The sequence below is a fragment of the Aulonocara stuartgranti genome, assembly GCF_965226115.1.
Source record: "Aulonocara stuartgranti genome assembly, chromosome: 23".
NCBI lineage: Eukaryota > Metazoa > Chordata > Actinopteri > Cichliformes > Cichlidae > Aulonocara > Aulonocara stuartgranti.
Window position 1 is genome coordinate 38,237,296 of NC_138958.1, and position 16,909 is coordinate 38,254,204.

The 16,909-nt window shown below is 40.2% G+C and overlaps 2 protein-coding genes across 8 annotated transcripts in view; one reads left to right on the plus strand and one right to left on the minus strand.

Annotated features, from left to right (window-relative positions):
* Positions 1 to 16,909, minus strand: part of LOC309701081 (rho GTPase-activating protein 6-like) — a 134,929-nt gene that overhangs the window by 62,188 nt on the left and 55,832 nt on the right. The gene's annotated exons all lie outside the window — the stretch shown is intronic.
* Positions 458 to 10,840, plus strand: LOC309701100 (uncharacterized protein). 6 transcript variants are annotated; one of them, XR_014274856.1, is made up of 3 exons: positions 458 to 601; positions 4,104 to 5,803; positions 10,762 to 10,840. XR_014274856.1 is itself a non-coding variant. In XM_082525109.1 (2 exons), the coding sequence occupies exon 2, from the start codon at positions 2,967 to 2,969 to the stop codon at positions 3,375 to 3,377; it is 411 nt and encodes a 136-aa protein (XP_082381235.1). In that variant the 5' UTR covers positions 458 to 2,848; positions 2,958 to 2,966; the 3' UTR covers positions 3,378 to 3,415. The 6 variants fall into 6 exon arrangements, 4 of the variants coding, with proteins under 4 accessions (XP_082381235.1, XP_082381237.1, XP_082381236.1 ...); XR_014274857.1 differs by having other exon boundaries at positions 4,104 to 4,316; positions 10,762 to 10,835; XM_082525109.1 differs by lacking the exons at positions 4,104 to 5,803; positions 10,762 to 10,840 and adding an exon at positions 2,958 to 3,415 and having other exon boundaries at positions 458 to 2,848.

The window sequence follows — 16,909 nt, forward strand, 5'->3', positions numbered from 1 at the left end:
AGTGTCAGCACCACAGTCCAGGATGAGACAACGAACATCCAAGAATACATTGGGAAGATGGCCCCAACTGACCGAGTGCTCAGTGAATACCTCAGGCAGCAGAAACCCAAGAAAGAGGAGGGAGACGAGGAACCATCATGGAAGGACAGGCCCCTGCACGGTATGTACCACCGGCAGATAGAGGAGGTGGCTGATATCCAGAAATCCTACCAGTGGCTGGACAAAGCTGGACTGAAAGACAGCACAAAGGCACTAATCATGGCAGCACAAGAACAATCTCTGAGTACAAGATCCATAGAGGCTGGGGTCTATCACACCAGGCTGTGTAATAGTGATGGGTCGTTCGCGAACGAAATGGCTCTTAGAGCCGGCTCTTTGACGTGAACGACGCGAGCCGGCTCCTTATCGCGAGCCGTCACGTGGGTTTTTTTTTTTTTCTTTCTCTCAGCCTCTCTCTCTCGCACTTTTTTTCCGTTTCACTCTGCACGCGAGCCTTGTGCTTTACGCTGGGCAGAGGGGGGAGGGGCGGTAGTTACACTCAGTAGCACAGGAACAGAGCCAGAGAGCGAGAAAGAGAGGCAGGGACAACAACATTAGAAAGGTATAGTAATTATCCACAACTATTTTCGGTTGCAGATGATAAAGGATTGAGAAAGTTTATTCATGCAGGTCCATATGACAGAGAATATGCATGTTCTTTTAGTTTTCATATTATAATTTATATTTAATTGTGTTGTGGTTTGCAGTGTTTTGTGTTCTTTTCACTTTAAATTTGTGAAAGGAAAAAGCTGAAAATTTAAATAGTTAAAAGTTGAAATGTGAATAGTTGATTTTTGTATTATATGATTTATTTATTACATTTTATGTGGAGTGAATAAATAAAAGTATATTTACGGTGGCCCCTAGAGACAAAGCACATACAAACTTCAAATCACGTACGAACTCTGAAGCATGTACAAACTCCAAAACACGTAAAAACACGTACAAACTCCAAAACACGTAAAAACTCCAAAAACACATAAAAACACGTAAACACGTAAAAACACGTACAAACTCCAAAACACGTAAAAACTCCAAAAACACGTAAAAACACGTAAAAACTCAGAAGCATATAAAAACTCAGAAGCACATAAAAACTCAAAACACGTACAAAAGACAACAGAAGTGCTCCAGGATGCTGGGCGCAGTGTTGAGCCTTTGTTATCTTGTGGCTACACAAGCCAGCAAGTACCAACGACCGGATTTGGTGTGTGGTAATCAGAATCAGAAAGGGGTTTATTGCCAAATGTTGAGCAGGTTTACAACATTAGGAAATTGCTGCGGTGCTTCAGTGCAAACATAGTGTCATAAATAGCACTTAAATAGACATGAAAAAATAAAAGTAGGGATAAGAATTAAAAGTGCTACGTAGAAAATAACAGGTAATAACAGGTAAATGAACTTTTTTTTAAATTATTTGAATATATATATGAGTGCCTGTGTATAAATACACAAACAAATACACACATGCTTTCAATTGTGTAATTTAAGTGATCTAGTAGCTCTGCTTTGGAAGTTCAGTTAATGCTAGAAATGTGTTTTGGAGTTTGTACGTGTTTTGTCTCTAGGGGCCACCGCATATATTTATATATAAACATATATAAATAAAACCACTTGTTTTTACGTTAGTAATTCCTTTTGTGCATAATTTTATATTATTGTTAATAATAAATTATTAAAGCAACAAAACAACCTGAAGAGCCGGTTCGGAGCCGAAAGAGCCGGCTCTTTTTAGTGAGCCGAACCGAAAGAGCCAGATCTCTAAAAAGAGCCGGAAATCCCATCACTACTGTGTAAAGATGCCCCAGAGACAATCCAGCACATAACAGCAGGGTGCAAGATGCTAGCAGGCAAGGCATACATGGAACGCCATAACCAAGTGGCCGGCATAGTGTACAGGAACATCTGTGCCGAGTATAACCTGGAAGTCCCAAGGTCAAAATGGGAGATGCTAGGGCTGGGCAATATGACCCAAAATTCATATCTTGATATTTTTTAGCTGGATGGCGATATAAGATATATATCTCGATTTTTTTTTTTTTAAAGCCACAAGTTAAGAACAAAAAGAGAGTTCTTAGTCACACTGTGTCCCAGATGTCACACGGGCACTTTTATTTACATACAGCGTAGATGTACATGAAGAAATTACTCAAAAATAAATTATCAGCATTTATTAAATAATCATGGTCCATAAATAAAAGAAAATAATGTTGTTTTTGTGCATAACAAAAAGCTCACAATTGTGCAGTCAAAATGTAAACTAATAGACGCTGAGCATAATAACAAAGAGACAGATTTCACAGCTGCACCACGTCTCTGAACAGGTGCCATTTGTGGTCCTTATACACACACAGTACGTATCACTCCGCGAGGCTCCTCCTCGGTAGCCGTAATCCTCCGACAATCCATCAAGCGGTGCAGCTCCGTAGCTTAGCAAAGTCATATTAAAACATTTTTTGACAGATTGCTGAGCGCTGTGTACCACATAAAATCGGTTCGCGGTCAGTAAGCACAACCAGAATTAATACATAAGGCGCACTGTCGATTTTTGAGAAAATGATAGGATTTTAGGCCGTGCAGCCCCTCCGGGCTGCATGTCGTTAGCGCGGTTAGCTCGCTAACATGTTGACGCCGTCCAGCCCCACGCACGGTAACTCGCTAACGGAGATTTTCCGCTTTCATCTTGTCATTGCCTGCAGGTGAAGCTATGGGGGAGGCGGAGTTGTGTTCAGTGAAGGAGAGGCGAGGCCGAGTAACGTTGCGTAGAGACAAAAGTGGACAAAAGAGAGGCAAACCTGCGGCTCCACAAGTATAATTATAACATAACATAGACTATATCAATATAAACGATATTGTCACATCTTATATCTCGTATGAAAATATATCGATATTTTTAAAAAACTCGATATATCGCCCAGCCCTAGGAGATGCCCCCAAGGGTGGTGGAGAATGACCGAGCTAAGATCCTGTGGGACTTCCAGATACAGACGGACAAAATGGTGGTGGCTAACCAACCGGACATAGTGGTGGTAGACAAACAGAAGAAGACGGCCATAGTGATCGATGTAGCGGTTCCGAATGACAGCAATATCAGGAAGAAGGAACACGAGAAGCTGGAGAAATACCAAGGGCTCAGAGAAGAGCTCGAGAGGATGTGGAGGGTGAAGGTAACGGTGGTCCCCGTGGTAATCGGAGCACTAGGTGCGGTGACTCCCAAGCTAGGCGAGTGGCTCCAGCAGATCCCGGGAATAACATCGAAGATCTCTGTCCAGAAGAGCGCAGTCCTGGGAACAGCTAAGATACTGCGCAGGACCCTCAAGCTCCCAGGCCTCTGGTAGAGGACCCGAGCTTGAAGGCTAAACCGCCCGCAGGGGCGTGCTGGGTGTTTTTTTTTATTTTTTATATATATGTTAACAAACTCTATTTATTTCCATATTTCTTAAATTTATCTTTAGTTTTCTTCTCTTTTCATTTTTTACATGTATTATGTTATTAGTTTGCAAATATATGTGTCAGTTACACATCATGCAACACCAGCTGTGTCATTTAAGGTGATTTACTTTACTAAAAGCTCAATTAAGTTCACTTTTATTTATATAACATCAAATCACAACAACAGTTTCCTCAAGGGGCTTTACATTGTAGGGTAAAGACCCTGCAATGATACAAAAAGACAAAAGAAAACACCAACAATCAAATGATTCTCTTTGAGCAAGCACTTTGGCGACAGTGGAAAGGAAAAACTCCCCTTTAACAGGAAGAAACCTCCAGCAAAACCAGGCTAAGGGACCGGCAGCCATTTTCCACGGCTGTTAGAGTGAGTACAAAAGAAAGTTTGAGAAAAACATTTAGCTGAAAATAAAATACAAACATGACTTTAGGAAAAGAAATCAACTAAAATAATACTGCATACTTACAAATCTAGCTAAAATATATACAGGAAATGAAAAAAGTTATCGACTACAACAGCACAAGAAAAAAAAACGTGAAAAACTCAGTCCACAATCACCACTTTGATTGTTAATTACATGTTGTTCTTAAGGTTTTTTCTCTCTTTCTTTCAGATGCTGATCTTTCACCTTTAGTTTCAGCTGCAAGGATGAAGGTGTGAGAGAGAAAGGGGAGCGGGTGGGGGTAAAAACCTGGGCACACATAAACGAATTTACAGCAGGAGTTGCACAAAGAGGCTCCAGGGGATGACCTCAGAACTGGGGAATGTGTGTGTGTGTGAGACAGAAAGAGAAAAAGACAGCACCGTGGATCCCTTCACTCAGGAGGTAAATAGAGAAATCACTTACAAACAAAAACGACTTACAAATTATATCTTGTCAAGGGTTTTCAGACCACATTTAAACTCTAGAGACGATCTTCATCCGGCAGTGAAAAAAAACACACCAAAAAGTTGTTTTTAAGGGGAATTGATCACTCAACATAGACCAAAACCACACACACACACACACTTGCACACACAAAGTGACGACAGCATGGGTCTGGATTCAATCTAGAGGCCTCTATCAACAGACCAACCCACTTGTCCTAAATCACCATACTCTGTCCTGAGGGCCAATGAGGGGGAGAAAGGAGGGATGTAAAGTATTCTGAGTACTAGCTGTGCATTGCTTTAGCTTTCATCTCCATACCACCTCCATCAGAGCATGCTCAAAGCTACTGGGAGGACAGGACTGTTGTTCCGTGGAAATGTTTGTCCTGACAGGATACATTCAAAATTAGATAATACACACTCCCAGAATATTTCTAGCCAGTGCGGAAGATGTAATTCCTGGGGGGTTTATGGCAATTGCGCAATTTATGCGCAATTTATTTAAAATGAGTTGCAATAATGAATCCAGGCTGCCTTTTTAAGAGAATATTCTACCATTATCTCTCATGAGGAATATATCAATCAACATAGTGCCAGAGCTGCTTGTGCAATCATCACAAAATTTAATCCACTGGTTTGTGTTTGTGACGCTTGTTTGTCTGCATAAGCACAAGAAAACAGCTGGAACACATTAAAAAATGAAAATAAACTTAAACAAGAAAATGCAAACACATAAATAGATTTGTTTAACCTAAAGTTAACAGATTTTATGGAGACAGACTTTCACCTGTGGTGTCCTAGCAATGGAAATCTCCAAACTTGGACAAGTTGTAGTGACCTGAAAATGGTGTCAATGAGAAAAAAGACATAACACAAAGTTTTTTTTGATGGCAGGATATTCACATGAAACCACAGTTTGAGCTTCACTAGTTTTATGGTTCCGTATTATTTTTGCAATTTACTTTCGTTTGCGCTGATTCATTATGTTTCAGCACCAAACTACTTGGTAAGTTTCAAGAAAAGATCAGGATTTGGTTTTAAATGCAACACAAACACCCTGTTTGAATGCTCATTTTCTAGTGGGCATTAATATTATGCCACTTGCACTATCCCTTAGCCTTCTAGTAGATTAATTTATGGTGTTGTGGAGGTATGTAAGAGATCTCAATTTTCCCCTCCAACTTTAATCACTGCTTTACACTAGTGATGGGTCGTTCGCGAACGAAATGGCTCTTAGAGCCGGCTCCTTATCGCGAGCCGTCACGTGGGTTTTTTTTTTTTCTTTCTCTCAGCCTCTCTCTCGCACTTTTTTTCCGCTTCACTCTGCACGCGAGCCTTGTGCTTTATGCTGGGCAGAGGGGGGAGGGGCGGTAGTTACACTCAGTAGCACAGGAACAGAGCCAGAGAGAGAGAAAGAGAGGCAGGGACAACAACATTAGAAAGGTATAGTAATCATCCACAACTATTTTCGGTTGCAGATGATAAAGGATTGAGAAAGTTTATTCATGCAGGTCCATATGACAGAGAATATGCATGTTCTTTTAGTTTTCATATTATAATTTATATTTAATTGTGTTGTGGTTTGCAGTGTTTTGTGTTCTTTTCACTTTAAATTTGTGAAAGGAAAAAGCTGAAAATTTAAATAGTTAAAAGTTGAAATGTGAATAGTTGATTTTTGTATTATATGATTTATTTATTACATTTTATGTGGAGTGAATAAATAAAAGTATATTTACGGTGGCCCCTAGAGACAAAGCACATACAAACTTCAAATCACGTACGAACTCTGAAGCATGTACAAACTCCAAAACACGTAAAAACACGTACAAACTCCAAAAACACGTAAAAACTCAGAAGCATATAAAAACTCAGAAGCACATAAAAACTCAAAACACGTACAAAAGACAACAGAAGTGCTCCAGGATGCTGGGCGCAGTGTTGAGCCTTTGTTATCTTGTGGCTACACAAGCCAGCAAGTACCAACGACCGGATTTGGTGTGTGGTAATAACAGGTAAATGAACTTTTTTTTAAATTATTTGAATATATATATATGAGTGCCTGTGTATAAATACACAAACAATACACACATGCTCTCAATTGTGTAATTTAAGTGATCTAGTAGCTCTGCTTTGGAAGTTCAGTTCATGCTAGAAATGTGTTTTGGAGTTTGTACGTGTTTTGTCTCTAGGGGCCACCGCATATATTTATATATAAACATATATAAATAAAACCACTTGTTTTTACGTTAGTAATTCCTTTTGTGCATAATTTTATATTATTGTTAATAATAAATTAATTAAAGCAACAAAACAACCTGAAGAGCCGGTTCGGAGCCGAAAGAGCCGGCTCTTTTTAGTGAGCCGAACCGAAAGAGCCGGATCTCTAAAAAAGCCGGAAATCCTATCACTACTTTACACAACTGAACATAGAAAACGCCTAAACCTTCACCCCCTCACTTCCCTTCACCCTGGGTGAGAGTGGAGCCACCTGGTGGTCTGCCACAGTGTCAATTTTAAAAACCTAGGTCACAATTATTGCACAAGATTTCTGGAAAACTTGACTGATAGTCAAAGTCATCGATGAACTTATGGTGTATCTATTGAAATGACCTGCGACATGATTTCCTCCATTGGCTTGTTCTCGAGCTATCATATTCATAAAGTTGGGTGTCCAGCAGTGTCCCAACAATACCCCATTAGCATTTCAGCACTGAGAGGTTAAAAGGACGAAGGGCTGAAGAGACAAATTTTCCACGTTTTTAACAATTTGCCATTAGACTGGACTGAGTGGAATAGTGGTGATCCTTTAAATTCAGTCCACTTATTTAATTCAGTTATTTCTTATATAGTTCCGGTTCACAATAGTGAACCCAACAGCCTCAGAGATATAACACTACCTCAGTTGCTCCATATCTGCAAGTACTTGGCAACAGTGGGGGAGGAAAAACTCTCCTTTAACATGAAGAAACCTCTGGCAGAACAAGCGCATTTGAAGATTGAAAGGCATGTGGACATTTGAAGGGCCTTAATTGAGGTGTATGTTCGTCTACTTTGGACTAGAGATGGACTGATCCGATATTACGTATCGGTATCGGTCCGATACTGACCTAAATTACTGGATCGGATATCGGAGAAAAATAAAAAATGTAATCCGACCCGTTAAATATCACGAAAGCACCTCACAAAACTTGCAACACGCCGTAACTCGCCTCAGAACGTTAGCACGTTGGAGCAGTATGCATCACGTGATAGAGCGGCTGTGGCATGCGGGACCTGTCGGTGGTCTGGATAGCATTTGGAGCTTCGCTAGCAACCCGGCATTTCATCTCCGACAAAGTTATCCCGAGAGAAGTAAAGCAAGTGTGTAAGTCCATCTCTGAATGTTTGTAAAGCATTCCTGCGTTAAGCTTAACAAACGATATATGGAGCGACTGCCTCTTCTTGCTGCTACTTCAATCATGAAACTGCTTAATGATCAGCTGATCGGCTTTTCTGTCGCGACTCCGTCTCTCTTGTTTATTTTTGGCCCACTTTGCACCAGAAAGAGGAAACCAGTGGATAAACAACAGCAGCACGTTTAAGCTTGATAAGCTGTTGTTAGAATTTATTTATTATTACTTTCTACTCGAGGATCTTTTTTCTATGCAGCTGACGGCTGGTAACTGTGCAGGGGCAGATCTAACAAAGTTTAGCCAGGGGGGGCCGATAGGGCATGAACAGGGAAAAGGGGGCACAAAGACATATTTTTCTTTTTTTTTTCTCATTTAAAATGTCTAGCTTTTAATAAATAATTATCTGACACCCAAAGTTTTAATTTGATGTAAAATATATAGAAGTCCATTACTGTATATAGTGACTATTAAGTCTAATATACCCTAGTAAGCTATAGTACTTTTTCCTTTGGGAAGGTACCATCTGTGCAGTCTGCAATTTTGTTGAAGAAAGATGTTGAATCTATTTAATATTTCTTGAAAAATAATTGATTTCTGTGCATTTTTTTTCACACTGCATCAAATTAAGGTTGATTACGTCGATTAAGCATCATGAGGTGGCGCGTGAGGGGTGGTTCCCCATTTTTTATTTATTTATTTTTGTTGTTGCTGGGAGTTGGAACCCTATTAGTTAGGTTGCTTAATATTTACGCTAAGTACTCTTTAAAATACCAGAATAGGGAGGATGGTGTAGGTTTAAGTTTATTAGATTGATCAGTATTGCTGAACTATGAAATATTTTTTTTTTGCATACAGGTATAACAGAATAGCTTTAGTGTAGTTGTTGTTTTAAACTTGAGTATGAACTTTATATAAAATGCAGCAAGATATTTAAAAAAACAGTTTTGTTGATTAAAAACACTATATCGGATTCATATCGGTATCGGCAGATATCCAAATTTATGATATCGGTATCAGTATCGGACATAAAAAAGTGGTATTGTGCCATCTCTACTTTGGACTAGCTTGACTGGCAGGCAGCAAAACAGAGATGTAAGGCAGAGGGATACAACTGGCACTGTTTCTTCAAAGGCACATACCTGAACTATTTTGGTGTTAATATCCCTGAGCCTGGTTCTACTGTAGGTTTCTTCCTGTTAAAGGAGAGTTTTTCCTTCCCACTGTCGCCAAAGTGCTTGCTCAAAAGGGGTCATATGATGGTTGGGGTTTTCTGTGTTTCCTTTGTATTATTGTAGGGTCTTTACATCATAAAGCACCTTCAGGCAACTGTTGTTGTGAGTTGGTGCTATATAAATAAAACTGAATTGAATTAAAAGTATGCTATACTTAGTGTAATACAGGGACAATACAAAGGTTAGATAGTGATTTCACTTACAGGTTTTTTTGCCCATTAAACACTCTTCAAATTGAAAAAAACCCCCCACCATAATATAATGAAAACTTCTTTGTAAATTATTATTAGACTGTCAACGAAACAATATCATCTGGGTGGAAACATAAGACAAGCAATCTACTGTGTACATAAATTAGGTCTGAGTAATCTCACATCATTTGTTTTGGTAGCTACTGATGACTGATTGATTTAAATTAAGTGGTGGGTTCAGATTTAGCTTTTGCACACATTCCAAGCCTCTGTATTCTTTCTTAATGCTGTTTGACTCATAGTTCCTCTTATTACACCAAGCTCTCCAAACACAGGCTCTCACTATCACATGTCAGCATTCCCTCCTTGAAACAGATGCTTTTGGGTTGTTGTTGTTTTTTACTGGGACATTTCCAGTTGTTGGTTTGATGCACACCACATGAATAATTATCCAAACATGCCGGGGATTGCACATGTGTCGACATCTACATGTTAATCTTCTTTATTAGAAAACAGATTAAAAATATCCAAACAATTACAGATGGCCAGTGTGTTTTTGGTCTTGCTCCAGTTAAAATGTTCTCTTTTGCAAACCAGCCATTGTTGATTCTGTCAGCAAGTAAATGGCCTGAGTGGGTTACTACATGCGTATCAGCCTCAGAAATTTTGATTTAAGGCCAGCGCTTGACCTCTAATAGTGCCATTCACAAAAGATTTAAGTAGGAGAAGCAAACATATGTTCATTTGTGATTATCATACACTTTAAGTTTGGCTTTAAGCAAATAAAACTCCTGCAAAACCTTTTTACATCTTGATATCAAAGCATGCTTACATATCAGAGTGCGCACACACTGATTTCAGCACAGGTTTCTATTTTTTGAATGTGTGCATGGCATGTGCTGTTCAAGTCATATGCATTCCTCTAAGCCTGGGTGTTGTAATTGCCCAGCTTTCAGTGGCGTCACCACACTGACAAAATAAATCCGTTTTTCTTCTTGGTGAAGTATGTTCTCTGTCTCAGTCTGTCAGCACATCTCTGTACATGTTTATCTGTGTCTGTCTCTCTCTTGATGTGACCTTCCAACCTTCCATCCATCTGTCCAGCTTTCTACCTGCTGCTCTGTCAGCGTGTTTGTGTCACTTGGTTGACAGCTTGCTCTCTGTGCATCTATAAGTAATACTGGTTAGGTTGTCTATATGCGAGTCAGGTGCTTTAAAGGCATACATACATTATTTTTTGTTATCTTTGAATCCTCAAATTCATTCATCAGGGATCAATGCCAAAAATAGCTGAAATCACCTTAGAAAAATGATCAAGCTAGAACTATGACAGAAGTCCAGTAGATATAAAACAGTGTCAGGGACAGAGCCCAGTTTCATAGCAAATCATGAAGCAGTCACAAAAAAGCAATATATATTTGTTTGCAGTCACATTTTTATTAGTCTGTTTCTTGTAAGCAGTACCTATTTTGTCCAGATAAAGTGGGTATATTTCAGCATGGCAACCAAGAAAAGAGCTACAAAATGTATTTTTGTAAAACTAACACTTCAGTTTTAATGTCTCATCCTAATCAACCTTGATTTAGGTGAACTGGCTGACTGATGATCTGCAGTGAAAGTAGGGAGAAGTTTGAAGAAAGACTGGAGAAGTTGAGGTATGCATGGAGAGAAGAGGAATCAGGCATGATTTGTGACAGAATGATAGGCTAAAGGGAGCAACCAAAAGTAGAAGACCCTAATCAAGTCATGCCCCCCTGCCCCCAACAAGGTAGCTTTTATAACCTTGCCTAACCAGGTAGTTAGGTGGACGAGGTGGTACCGAACCAAGAAACATGTTTTTCATTAGTAAATATTAAAAAATAGCTTAAACGAAGTGTGAAAATCTAGGATATGTATGAGCGGCGAAATGATTTGCTCCACCACCACCTACTCAAACATCAAAACAATGCTTTGTTCATCCTTTAAAAGTCACGTACATGGACACTAATCAGTACATATGAAAGGGAACAGATGAAAAATAGTGTTAAGAGGCACAAATAATGGTGGGAAATTGATGTTGGGAAAATACCATAAATATTGTGTCCAGAGACAAATAATTTGATTAGGGCCTTGGTACTGAAGATAATAATATTAATCATAAATCATAGGAGTGTATTTAAAATAGATAGTCAGTGTGCATTTAATTTTCAGACACTTAAAGAAAAGGTGGATGGTTTTGAGTACACATATATATATATACAATTTTTTCTTGTGTATCTAACTGTGCAGTTTATGAGTTCTCTGTAATAGCAGGGTACATTGCAGAGATGCTGCATGCAGTTCCAGTACTTTGAACTTCATTTTCCCCAGATTAAATTAAACTGGCCCACATTTATAGCTGACAGGCTAACTTTTCCCTTTAAACATCTTAGACTTAAATTCAGAAAATAACTCATATGGCCTCCAATCATCGTCGCTTCTTGAACGAAATTAACCGCTGCAGGCAGAAGTAAAGAAAAACAAAAAACTGCATGTGTTCTTAGTACTTTACCACCACACTCAAAATGTGTCATAAAGCAGTGCAACTATTAAAAAAACCCAGATCAGTTAACAAATGTAAAACAGCCCCACAGGAACGTTTGTGGTGGTTTACTCGGCGTAATGAGCTTTTGTAATGATTTGTTGTTCATCGTGAATCATGAATCACTCACAGATTAAGTACAGAGAATTTCAGATGCTGCAACTCAATGTGAGGTTTCAGATTTATTGGCTGGTCAACGTATAAAAACTATTTTCATGTCCTGGTGATCACTGAAATTAAATTTCAATAATACTTCAAAATAAATGACCAAGAGTGCTGCTAAGTGGTGGTGAAATTTCTTACGGATTATGGAAGGCTTATGGATTTCATTTCTGTCAGAATCTCATCTGAGGGTTGTCTTAGTACTACTGGCATCTGCATTGTCTGAACCAGCAGTGGCCATGTCGACATGATTTAATGTTGTTTTTGGCTCTGCTCTCACTCCTCTGAGTGTCACATTCTTTAGATGAAAACACTCTTCCATTCAGTTCACCTTTCAGTGTTACGCGGGTTCATGGAACTCAATCAGGATTTCAGTCGACCTTGTAAGATTGTGTAGCAATGTAAGATTTGAGGACATATTCCTAATTTTCATCCATAGTCCCTGTGCAAGGAGTAAAAAACAGAGTCATACTACATATGTACACTGTCAAAAAAAATAAAAGGAACACTTTGAAAACAAATCCAGTGTTGGAGAGTAACGGAGTACATGTACCGCCGTTACGTATTTAAAATACAAAATATGAGTATCTGTACTCCATTACAGTTACCGTTTAAAAAGGTGGTATTTAGAATACAGTTACTTTGTTGAAATAAATGGATTACACTGCGGTTTTTTCCTGTTTCATATGTTAGGCTATGCTCGCTCTATTTTTGGTAATTCCACGCCGGTGGAAACCCAAACAAAACACACATTAAGAGGCTCAAATGCCCGTGTCTCAATCTCGCGTCTCATAATGACGTGAAAAAGTTTTTTTTATAATGATTTAATATGAAGGCAATAGCAGAGTGTTACAGGCATCGCCCTAAAGCAGGGGTGTCAAACTCAAATACAGAGTGGGCCAAAATTCAAAACTGGAACAAAGTCGCGGGCTAACGTTAATATTTATTGAAATATATTTATTCCTCCAGATATAAGAATGAATCTTTTCTTATAGATTCAAACACGTTTTGCTGAAAAACTATATGAAAAACTGTAAAAATATGGAACAAGCAAAGCTTAATACTAAACAATATATATATTAGCTAGTGATGGGATTTCCGGCTCTTTTTAGAGATCCGGCTCTTTCGGTTCGGCTCACTAAAAAGAGCCGGCTCTTTTGGCTCCGAACCGGCTCTTCAGGTTGTTTTGTTGCTTTAATTAATTTATTATTAACAATAATATAAAATTATGCACAAAAGGAATTACTAACGTAAAAACAAGTGGTTTTATTTATATATGTTTATATATAAATATATGCGGTGGCCCCTAGAGACAAAACACGTACAAACTCCAAAACACATTTCTAGCATGAACTGAACTTCCAAAGCAGAGCTACTAGATCACTTAAATTACACAATTGAAAGCATGTGTGTATTTGTTTGTGTATTTATACACAGGCACTCATATATATATTCAAATAATTTAAAAAAAAAGTTCATTTACCTGTTATTACCTGTTATTTTCTACGTAGCACTTTTAATTCTTATCCCTACTTTTATTTTTTCATGTCTATTTAAGTGCTATTTATGACACTATGTTTGCACTGAAGCACCGCAGCAATTTCCTAATGTTGTAAACCTGCTCAACATTTGGCAATAAACCCCTTTCTGATTCTGATTACCACACACCAAATCCGGTCGTTGGTACTTGCTGGCTTGTGTAGCCACAAGATAACAAAGGCTCAACACTGCGCCCAGAATCCTGGAGCACTTCTGTTGTCTTTTGTACGTGTTTTGAGTTTTTATGTGCTTCTGAGTTTTTATATGCTTCTGAGTTTTTACGTGCTTCGGAGTTTGTACGTGTTTTGGAGTTTGTACATGCTTCAGAGTTCGTACGTGATTTGAAGTTTGTATGTGCTTTGTCTCTAGGGGCCACCGTAAATATACTTTTATTTATTCACTCCACATAAAATGTAATAAATAAATCATATAATACAAAAATCAACTATTCACATTTCAACTTTTAACTATTTAAATTTTCAGCTTTTTCCTTTCACAAATTTAAAGTGAAAAGAACACAAAACACTGCAAACCACAACACAATTAAATATAAATTATAATATGAAAACTAAAAGAACATGCATATTCTCTGTCATATGGACCTGCATGAATAAACTTTCTCAATCCTTTATCATCTGCAACCGAAAATAGTTGTGGATGATTACTATACCTTTCTAATGTTGTTGTCCCTGCCTCTCTTTCTCTCTCTCTGGCTCTGTTCCTGTTCTACTGAGTGTAACTACCGCCCCTCCCCCCTCTGCCCAGCGTAAAGCACAAGGCTCGCGTGCAGAGTGAAACGGAAAAAAAGTGCGAGAGAGAGAGAGAGAGGCTGAGAGAAAGAAAAAAAAAAAAAAAACCCCACGTGATGGCGATAAGGAGCCGGCTCGCGTCGTTCACGTCAAAGAGCCGGCTCTAAGAGCCATTTCGTTCGCGAACGACCCATCACTAATATTAGCTGTATAATACCAGTAGGCCAGCTCTAATAGTAATTTGGTATGGCTTCGCGGGCCAAATGTAATTAGGCTGCGGGCCAAATTTGGCCCACGGGCCAGAGTTTGACACCTATGCCCTAAAGAATGTAGCCTCATGGGTAGGGATGGTGTTACACCCCGGCCTAGGCAACCGGGGTGCAACGTAGAAAAACAAAGATAAGGAAAATAAAACCACGAAGGCTCTCCACCAAAATCCCAAAACGAAAATATCCCATGACGAAAGTATTAACAAACCCATTCACAACTATTTACAACAGACTATTTATTTACAACAAAACACCAAACTATTTACAACACGGGGGAGATCGCGACCATGACATACTGAAACACAAGGCTTAAATACATAGAAGGAGCAATCAGGGAATGGACCACAGGACGGAAACACAGCTGGGGCAAATTAGAACTGACGAGACAGGGAAAATGTAAACTGAACACACTAAGATAACACAGACTTTCAAAGTAAAGCAGGAAATACATAAGTCATGCAAAAACAAAACACTGACACACCGAAACGTAACATTTCCCCCTACCCAAAAATCAAACATGTAACCCCAAGTGAAAAGTTTGATTCAGACAAACGAAGGCTGAAGACGAAGGCAGACGAAGCTGATGGAGGCTGGAGCGGTCCCACTGACCCTCCAGCAGACGACGAAGGCTGGAGCGGTCCCTCGGACCCTCCAGCGAAGGCGGATGAAGGCTGGAGCGGTCCCACGGACCCTCCAGCGACGACAAAGGCTGGGGCGGTCCCACGGACCCTACCCCCAGCGAAGGCGGATGAAGGCAGACGAAGCTGATGGAGGCTGGAGCGGTCCCACGGACCCTCCAGCAGACGACGAAGGCTGGTGCGGTCCCCCGGACCCTCCAGCAGAGGCGGATGAAGGCTGGAGCGGTCCCTCGGATCCTCCAGCGAAGACAGACGAGCAGCCCACCAGCTGCACACATAGACACGCAGCCCACCAGCTGCACACACGGACACGCAGCCCACCAGCTGCACACACGGACACGCAGCCCACCAGCTGCAGAAGGCTGGAGCGGTCCCTCGGATCCTCCAGCGAAGGCGGATGAAGGCTGGAGCGGTCCCCGGGCCCTCCAGCGAAGACAGACGGAGGCTGAAGCGGTCCTCGGACCCTCCAGCGAAGACAGAAGGCCGAAGCTGTCCCTCCTTCGGACCCTCCAGCGATCCCGGACGAGCCCCCATATGTTACACCCCGGCCTAGGCAACCGGGGTGCAACGTAGAAAAACAAAGATAAGGAAAATAAAACCACGAAGGCTCTCCACCAAAATCCCAAAACGAAAATATCCCATGACGAAAGTATTAACAAACCCATTCACAACTATTTACAACAGACTATTTATTTACAACAAAACACCAAACTATTTACAACACGGGGGAGATCGCGACCATGACATACTGAAACACAAGGCTTAAATACATAGGAGCAATCAGGGAATGGACCACAGGAGGGAAACACAGCTGGGGCAAATTAGAACTGACGAGACAGGGAAAATGTAAACTGAACACACTAAGATAACACAGACTTTCAAAGTAAAGCAGGAAATACATAAGTCATGCAAAAACAAAACACTGACACACCGAAACGTAACAATGGGTACCGGTGTCCGGTGCCATTGTGGAACCGGTTCTGACATAAACGGTAGTAACCAGACCGAAAAGCAGCGCACAATTCGGTGCTTTTTTTCCCTGAGAAATCTAGCCAATCACTTCCTTTCCCAGGATAGTAGGCGGGCCCAGGTATGTACGGTTTTTTCTTTAGAGCGGAGCTAAAATGCCGAAGGCGAAGCGCTCGAGAGTGTGGCTGTATTTCACAGCAAAAGATATAAACTCAGCAGCCTGCAACAAGTGCTTAAAGGTAATAATGTGCAAAGGAGGTAACACCTCAAATCTAATGAAACACATGGTGTCGCATAGCGTTTTTTTAAAAGCCGAGAAATGCACCGCATTTGATAACTTGCAGCAAGACAGCACACCTAGCACATCTGCTGCGGTGCCTGTTCTCGGAGTTAGCAACATCCAAGAACCCGAAGAGGAGAGTCTGGCCCCTAGCCCTGCCGCCAGCGTAGCGGAAATGATAACTGATGATGGCAGCAGCACCCATTCTTCTCTGGGTGAGTATCTTAATGTTGTTCGTGTGTAATTTAAGTTGAGTAGGCTAACCACGTTATTACATTAATGCATGTAAGGTGAACTAGCAAACACCGTCGTAGTTACATGCGGCTGTCTTCTTGTTTGATGGCAGATACTCCCTTCATCCTGGCCAAAAAGGCTAAAATGACGAAAGAAAAAGTGGACGAAATTCACAGGGCAGTGACAAAATTTATAGTCAAAGATCTCCATCCATTTTCAACGGTGGAGTCACCATCATTCAGGTGAAAAATGTTGTATTACTCTGACATAAAAAATAGACTGCATAATACTGTAAAGGTTAGTATGTTCATAGCTGCTTAGCTTTGTAAGTCTT

What these genes read in the sequence shown, in the direction of transcription:
- LOC309701100 (XM_082525109.1), top strand. Translation starts at nt 2,967, where the DNA reads ATGCCCCCAAGGGTGGTGGAGAATGACCGAGCTAAGATCCTGTGGGAC.